Source organism: Heteronotia binoei, chromosome 18, assembly GCF_032191835.1.
Source record: "Heteronotia binoei isolate CCM8104 ecotype False Entrance Well chromosome 18, APGP_CSIRO_Hbin_v1, whole genome shotgun sequence".
Taxonomy (NCBI): domain Eukaryota; kingdom Metazoa; phylum Chordata; class Lepidosauria; order Squamata; family Gekkonidae; genus Heteronotia; species Heteronotia binoei.
In genome coordinates this window covers 38,150,907-38,159,567 of record NC_083240.1, presented here as the reverse complement: position 1 = coordinate 38,159,567, position 8,661 = coordinate 38,150,907, and the positions used below count along the sequence as shown (strand labels likewise).

General features: G+C 49.9%; 1 protein-coding gene across 1 annotated transcript in view; it reads left to right on the top strand.

Moving 5' to 3' along the window:
* Window positions 1-7,048, top strand: part of LHFPL7 (LHFPL tetraspan subfamily member 7) — a 180,372-nt gene extending 173,324 nt beyond the window's left edge. The window contains exon 3 of the mRNA XM_060259066.1: window positions 6,114-7,048. Coding sequence (XP_060115049.1) covers window positions 6,114-6,340 — 227 coding nt within the window. The 3' untranslated portion in view covers window positions 6,341-7,048. The remainder of the gene's footprint in view (window positions 1-6,113) is intronic.
* Window positions 7,049-8,661: the final 1,613 nt, after the last annotated feature.

The following is an 8,661-nucleotide window of genomic DNA, read 5'->3' as shown; positions in this document are numbered from 1 at the left end:
AATCTCCCAGACTTTGGAGAAGAGAAAGTGTCACTTCTCCTTTGCTATAGTTTACTGGTTCGCCTTCCCTGAGCCGTACGGTAGCTGATGGTCTTCGCTATATACAACCCGCTTCGGAAGGATTTATAACCCAGCCATAAAACATGCATTGCCCACTGAAACCGGGCAGAGAAAAACTCTCTTCACGAGAGAGTGCTGGCAGTAGAGATTACCAGTCTCCTGGAGGGAAAGTTTGAATCCAGCGACACCTTTAAGACTGACAAAGTGTTATTCAAGGTAGAGGCTTTCATGTGCACGCAGACTTCTTCGGATACAATGAAATGGAAATGACCGATCTGCACATGCAGATGGAGGGTGAGCGGTAAAGTTAGTATATAGCAGGGGAGGCCAAACTTGCTTAACGTAAGAGTCACACAGAATAAATGTCAGATGTTTGAGAGCCACAAGACAAGAACATCAGAAGTTTGAGAGCCACAGGGAAGGGAGAGAGGGAGGGAGAGGTAGAAAGGGAGATGAGGGAGGAAGAGGTAGAAAGAAAGCAACGTTAACTTTAAATGCCTTCTCCAAGCTGCCAGCTTGGCTTGGAGAAGCAATTTAAAGAGAGAAAGGCCTTCTCCAAGCTGGCTGATGGGGGCTTTAGGAGCCAAACAATGTGTGTGAAAGAGCCACGTGTGGCTGCCAAGCCACAGTCTGGTGACCCCGGCATATAGCGTAACGACAATGTTTGTTTGTTTGTTTATTTGATTTCTATTCCACTCTTCCCCACGATTGTGGGGCTCAAGATAAATACAACGTAAGTAAGCAGGTGATAATTAAAATCTATATATACAATTCAACCATTGACCAGACAGCATGTAGCTACAGCATTGATTTCTGGGGAGAGGGGAGGTGAAACAGAGAACAGTGTATAAATAACAGTTCCGTGGTCTTACCCATAAGACTGGCGACACAGTTCCGTGTTGCAGGCCCTGCAGAACTGAGCTAAGAGCCATAGGGCCCGGATCTTATACGGAAATTTATCCCAAAAGACTGGAGCTATCGCCAAAAGGGCTGTAGCTCCAGTTGAGGCCAGACAAATGGTCCTTGGTCCTGGGACCATCAGTGTGTTGCTACCTAAGGAACATGATGCTCTTTTTTGGGGTGCGGGGGTGCGAGAAGAGGCAGTCCCGAAGACATGTCGGTGAAGGGCTTGAAGGGTTAAAACCAGGGGTGAAATCCTTGTAGGAGCTCCTTTGCATATTAGGCCACACACCCCAATGCAGCCAATCCTCCAAGAGCTTACAAAGGTCTTTTTTGTAAGCTCTTGGAGGACTGGCTACATTAGGGGTGGGTGGCCTAATATGCAAAGGAGCTCCTGCTAGAATTTCACCCCTGGTTAAAATGAACACCAACCATGACCTTGATCTGGAATTCAATCTGAAGCCGGCGCCTTTAGGAGCCCTGGGCTGGCTTCCCCCACCCATTTCCCCCCTTGCTTGCAGCCCTCCCAGCCTGCATGCGCAGTCAGCAACTGAGCTGCTCTTTGCCTGACTTGGCTGGTGCAGCTGCTGCCTCTCTCTGCCTGCCTCTTCCTTGCAGCTTCATCAAAGGGGCTTTTGAGAAGGCGCCTGCAGGCTGTAGCGGGAGTCACAGGTGGCAGGGGCCGGTGCTCTGAGCCTCTGTATTAGGAGATAATTTGCAGCTGCTAGTCTGAGTAGACAATACTGACTTGGATGGACCGAGGGTCTGATTCAGTAGAAGGCAGCTTCATATGTGGGAGGGACGGTGGCTCAGTGGCAGAGCATCTGCTTGGTAAGCAGAAGGTCCCAGGTTCAATCCACAGTATCTCCAACTAAAAAGGATCCAGGCAGGTAGGCGTGAAAAACTTCAGCTTGAGACCCTGGAGAGCCACTGCCAGTCTTAGACAATACTGACTTGAATGGACCGAGGGTCTGATTCAGTAGAAGGCAGCTTCATACATTCATATGACTCAAAAGCACAATTTAAAAAAATCAATATACCATTTTTAAAAAAAAACCAGCCAAAGACACTTTCTCCTCCACCCCGCGCCCTCAGGGACAAACGATACCATCCTGAAGCTAGCAAGTCTGCTCTTTGCACCCAGCCTGGCAGGCCAATCCAGAGGAACAGACCTACCGCAGAGAGTGCTCAGACACTCCCAAACTGAGAGAAAAAAACCAGTCTTTTGAACCTAACAGCCTGCCAGGTTGGAACAAATCCCAAGATTCTGTCTCTGTGCTCTTTTCTTTTCCTCCTCCTTCATTTATTTTTTCTCACAGAGAGGGTTCATCAGGAGGCCTCTTGGGTTTCCAAGAAGTGGCAGGATTCGATCCTGCGCCCTCTCTCTGGCCCTTGGACCCAGTCATTTTACAGGCAGCCCCTCTTTCTTTGCATACTGCCAGTTCAGGGTTGCATGCAGACCTATGAGCCCCACATAGTTTAAATCAGTCACCGATTTCCCACTAGCCTTATGCCGCTCTCACTCTCCTCCTCTCACTCTCCTCCTCTCACTCTCCTCCACTCACTCTCCTCCTCCCACTCTCCTCCTCTCACTCTCCTCCGCTCACTCTCCTCCTCTCACTCTCCTCCGCTCACTCTCCTCCTCTCACTCTCCTCCTCTCACTCTCCTCCGCTCACTCTCCTCCGCTCACTCTCCTCCGCTCACTCTCCTCCGCTCACTCTCCTCCTCTCACTCTCCTCCGCTCACTCTCCTCCGCTCACTCTCCTCCGCTCACTCTCCTCCTCCCACTCTCCTCCTCTCACTCTCCTCCGCTCACTCTCCTCCTCTCACTCTCCTCCGCTCACTCTCCTCCTCTCACTCTCCTCCTCTCACTCTCCTCCGCTCACTCTCCTCCGCTCACTCTCCTCCGCTCACTCTCCTCCTCTCACTCTCCTCCTCTCACTCTCCTCCTCTCACTCTCCTCCGCTCACTCTCCTCCGCTCACTCTCCTCCGCTCACTCTCCTCCTCTCACTCTCCTCCTCTCACTCTCCTCCGCTCACTCTCCTCCTCTCACTCTCCTCCGCTCACTCTCCTCCGCTCACTCTCCTCCGCTCACTCTCCTCCTCCCACTCTCCTCCTCTCACTCTCCTCCTCTCACTCTCCTCCGCTCACTCTCCTCCTCTCACTCTCCTCCTCTCACTCTCCTCCGCTCACTCTCCTCCGCTCACTCTCCTCCTCTCACTCTCCTCTCACTCTCCTCCGCTCACTCTCCTCCGCTCACTCTCCTCCTCTCACTCTCCTCCTCTCACTCTCCTCCGCTCACTCTCCTCCGCTCACTCTCCTCCGCTCACTCTCCTCCGCTCACTCTCCTCCGCTCACTCTCCTCTTCTCACTCTCCTCCGCTCACTCTCCTCCTCTCACTCTCCTCCGCTCACTCTCCTCCGCTCACTCTCCTCCTCTCACTCTCCTCCGCTCACTCTCCTCCGCTCACTCTCCTCCGCTCACTCTCCTCCTCCCACTCTCCTCCTCTCACTCTCCTCCGCTCACTCTCCTCCTCTCACTCTCCTCCTCTCACTCTCCTCCGCTCACTCTCCTCCTCTCACTCTCCTCCTCTCACTCTCCTCCGCTCACTCTCCTCCGCTCACTCTCCTCCTCTCACTCTCCTCTGCTCACTCTCCTCCTCTCACTCTCCTCCGCTCACTCTCCTCCACTCACTCTCCTCCTCTCACTCTCCTCCGCTCACTCTCCTCCTCTCACTCTCCTCTCTGTTGGATTTCGCACTATCTGCCCCGAGGCTGCAGCTCGCTCCACCTCTTTCACACAGCAAGCAAGAGCCTCTAAAAATTAGTTTCTGTTTGCCACACAAAAAGGCGAAGCGAGTTGCAGTCCCGGGGCAGACAGTGTGAAATCCGAGGGAAGCCCCGCGGAGAAGAGGAGCTGGAGGGCGGCATAAGACTAGTGGGAAATCGGTCGGTGTCATTTACATCTTTTATCATCCGCCTTTCTCACAGGGACTCTGGGCGGGTCACATATCGTGAACTGGTACAGTCCGCAAAATGGGACAGTCCATAACCAAGGCATTCATAAGTCTGGAAGCTGGGGTTGGCGGTTCCCCCCTGCCATTGGTGGGGGCAGGGTTGCTAGGTTCAGGTTGGAAAACTCCTGGTTTGGAGATGGAGCCTGGGAAAGACAGGGACTTCAGCGGGGTACGATGCAACAGAATCCACCTTCCAAAGCATCCATTTGCTCTGTGGAGATTGACCCCTATAGTCTGGAGATGAGCTGTAATTCCACAGGATCCCAAGTCCCACCTGGAAGCAGGATCTCTACTGGAAGTGGTGGTGGTGGACCAGAGAGAAAAATGCACCAGTGGGCTCCATCTCCCTTCCTCCCAACTCTTGTGAGGCATTTACACCAGAAGTTGAGGTTCGGCTCGTGTTGATGTGTTTCATCTTGGAATGCTCCAGTTTGGTGGAGTGCGCGGACTCTTATCTGGGAGAACCAGGTTTGATTCCCCACTCCTCTGCTGTCAAGCATCTCGACAATCAAGCTTTTGTTATTGAATCAAAAGTTGCTTTATTGTAAAACTCCATAGCTTAGTCAAGGACAGAATCTTTGGAAGTAATGACGTAATGCATCTGCTGATGTGACCTTGAGTCTGTCACAAGTTCTCACAGCTATTCCTCTCAAGAGCGGTTTCTGTCAGAGCTCTCTCAGCTCCACCTTCCTCCCAGGGTGTCTGTTGTGGGGAGGGGAGGGGAAGGGAAGGAGATTGGAAGCTGCTCTGAGACTCCTTTGGGTAGTGAAGGGCGGGGTATAAATCCAATCTCCTCCACCTCCTCTTTCTTCTCCTTCCTCTTCCTCTTCTTCTTCCTCCTCTTCCTCCTCTTTTGCATAAAAAAAAACCTGCAAAAAGAAAGCCAGCATGTTTCTGGCATGATACAGGATCATGTATTTATTTGAAGGATGTTTTTTACATTATATGACTTTCAAGTGCTCTGCCTCTGGCCAGCTGCTAAAGTTCTGCAGGATGTGTGAGCTGAGTTGAAGATCCATCTGCCCTCAACGTACCTGTATTGCTTTGCCAGTTGCTGCAGTGGCTGGTCATGGCTCTTTTCATTGGGAGGAAGCCGTTCCATCACAGGGACTCACAAAGAGACACACTGGTCGGCCTCCCTGCAGGACAGCGGATACTGCTATTCTGTACCTCTGGTTAATCCAGAAACGTAATTGTTTAAGAACGCATTGCTTTTCTTACAAACACTTACAAAAATTGGTCAATGGCTGGTGTCTTCCTAGAGGAGACGACTCCCTCCCGTGTACAGAAAGGAGTGCTTCTTCTAAGGCTGTTCCAGTCGTGACAGGTACAAGCCTTATCTAAAACTGATGTGCTTCCAGTACGACGGCATTTCAGTCTGCATACATGAGCAGATGGAATATGTTAATAGATGACGCTTGCTTTAGGCCAGCATACAAAATCCCTTTCCAAATACTAACACAAGCCTTATCTAAAACTGATGTGCTTTCAGTACGACTGCATTCCAATCTGTATAAATGAGCGTGCAAATCATTTTTTTTAAATGTTGGATTTCTGTGTCGCCCACTTTGCAAGCGGACTCTGGGTGGCCAACGGTCATAATAAAACAATTTAAATTACAGTCGTAAAAGGATTAAAACAGTTTAAAAACTCAAGTGTTTGGTGCTATGAAAGAGATTTAACAGGCAGTTTATATCGATATCCCAGTTCTCCGTTCTTCTGTTAAATCTCTTAGTGGTCTTGCAGATAGTATAGCTCAGCAGCATAGCAATGGCAGCCTCATCCCACATTAGTTGTTGTAGGCCTGTCGAAAGAGTTCGGTTTTACAGGCCCCGCGGAATTGGGAGAGGTCCCGCAGGGCTCTTGTGGCCTCTGGGAGAGCATTCCATAGCGTCGGTGCTGCCACTGAGAAGGCCCTGGCCCGTGTAGAGTTTCATTCACTTGATTACTTAGATCTGACTAAAATGTTCTGGTCAATGACTGTAATAATAAACTGAACCGATTACTTTAGATCACTTGATCCGTGGCCTGAAACCCCATGGAATATGTTAACAGATGAATACTTGCTTTAGGCAAGCATAGAAAATCCCTTTCCAAATACTAACACCTTCTCCTTTTTATCTTTTCCCTTCTAGTGTTCATCATGGGTTCTGGGCTTCTGGTCTACCCTTTCGGTCTCGGTTCTGCCACCGTGCGGAGACGCTGTGAGAATGCGAGCCTTTACTATGCAGGAGATTGCCAGATCGGCTGGGGGTACATGTTGGCGATCGTCGGCGTCATGCTGTCCGTCTTTTTGCCGTTCTTTGCAAAATATGCACCAAAAGAGCACGCCTCTCCGACTCCACTACCCACGATTTTATAGTATTTTATTTGTACCGAACAAAAGACCGGTTCTGTCTGCGACCGAAGGGCAGCAGAAGTATCAAAGCACTTCCCTTTTTTTTTTTAGCCACATTGCTAAAAAGAGAGAGAGATTGAGTCAGACGTTACAAAGACCCAAAGTGCACTGCTAAAGTCTTCCGTACAGGTGACATATCCATCACTCTGGATCCGCAGCGAGGTCTGAGCGGCTGTTGAGAATGCTGCGGCGATCATCTATAATGGCTGAATGCTTCAGAAGAAAAAAGAAAGACAGAAATCCGTGTTTGTCCTCGAAGTACCTGTCTACCTCCCAGTTTCTTTGTGTGTGTGTGTGTGTGTTCAGGATCTTTTTGTCAAGCCTCACCTCGCTTTTTTATATCTTATTAAACGTCAGGGCTTTTTTGAACCCAGTCGTTTGGAACCTGACGGGGCTATTTTGTTAGAGTTTATTTATACGATAAGCGGAGAGCTTACAAATCTAGTTTAGTAGAGGCAAACTGTGTGCAAAAAAAAAAAAAAGTAGAAGTGTGTTCTTCCGTTTTGTTTTGTAAATTGGTACATGCCGATAATGTGCCTGAATATTGAAAACGTACAGGCACACCTTTTCGTACAGCCCAAGTATGACTCTCTGGACCAGCCACGACATGATTTGGCTTGTCTTTGCTCAAAAGAGGTGTGTCTGCTTCTAAAAATACTTGGCCAATATTCGGGGGGGGGGGGGGAGGGGGAGGATTCCGATTTTATCTCAACATCTGCCTGACACCTAGTCAGAACATCTTGGTCCGTCTAGGCCCTAACTTGTCTGATGTAACTGACGGTGGCTTTTCAGGGTCTCAGGCAGAGAAAGGTGACGCATTAACACTGGAGCTCCTTCCCTGAAAGGTTCCAGGAATTGACCTGGGACCATCCTTATGCACAGACTCAGAGCCTTTTCATAGGAGCGTGACAGAGATCTCCGCACTGTTCCAAAGTCCCATTATCAGGGCTTTCTTCGTAGTAGGAGCTCTTCTGCATATCAGGCTACACACTCCCGATGTAGCCGATCCTCCAGGAGCGTACAGGGCTCTTCTTCCAGCGGCTGCTGTAAGCTCTTGGAGGATTGGCCCCAGCAGGGAGGTGTGGCCTAATATGCAAAAGAGCTCCTGCTATGAAAGTGAGCCCTGCCCGTTATTGTGTATAATCGGTGTTAACTTTTGATTTAGATATCGAGCATCTGTGGTTAAAATCTTAATATCCCGTAGTAACTGCAGCAAGGTGATGAACATCTGTTTTAAAGCCTTGCGCCTTTTTAAAAATTAGGCAAAGGCCCAGCCTAGCCTGATCTCATCAGCTCTTGGACGCCGCGATGGGTCAGCCCTGTTTAGACATTGGGTGGGAGCCCTCCAACAGATGCCAAGCTTGCTACACCGAGGCAGACAATAGCAAACCGTCTCTTGCCTTAACAACCCTATGGGGTCGCTGTAGGTTGACTGCAAGTCATTGGGACTTGCCACCACCCCAGGGGCTTTTGACATGCATTCCTAAGGCATAGAATTACAGGCTTGCTTAGAAATGTAGAAACACGGAGAGCAGATGTGTGGATGATGCTGAGGATTGGAACCCCAAGCAAAGAGGTGGAGAATCCTCCCCGCTCCGTAAATGGTGCTCTGTCTAGCCCTGAGCTCTTAACAGAAGCATTTGGAACCAGAGCGTACGTTTATCTAGCCTACTTTCATGTGATCGTTTGACCAGTTGAAACAGCACCTCTTTAAGCGATGAGTATTAATTTTGACTTTTAAAGAAGAAAATCTATAGCAAATGCGGGGCTCAGTCCTGTGGTGCGTGAAGTGCCCGCCCGCGTGTGGTCAGTTAAGGCCCCCGCGGCTCGCGTCTCACAGCTTGCGAGGATTAGAGGAGCTGAGGCCACTTATCTCGAAAGCACATTTGATGCCGGAGCACGAGAACGCGAGGCGGAAAAGAGAGATGGGGAGGGCCCCTCTTTTCATGTTAAGAATCGTCTCAGCCCGTCAAACGGTGAAACGGGGGATGAGGGGGGCAGCTGATTGCGCTGGAACAGGCTTTTGGGAATTGCAAGAGGTGATGTGTGTTTAGGGTTCCCAGGTCCAGGTGGGAAATAGTTGCAATTTGGAGGTGCGTCTGAGGAGGGTGGGGAAGGGGAAGGACTTCAGTGGGCTATAATGCCATAGAGTCTTCCTTCCAAGGTGGCCATTTTCTCCAGGTGAACTGATTTCTGTCACGTGGAGATCTGTTGTAATAGCGGGAGACTCCAGCTCCATGGTGTAAATGGAGTCAGCTAATTCTGACCTAGAGTTGCTAGGTCTA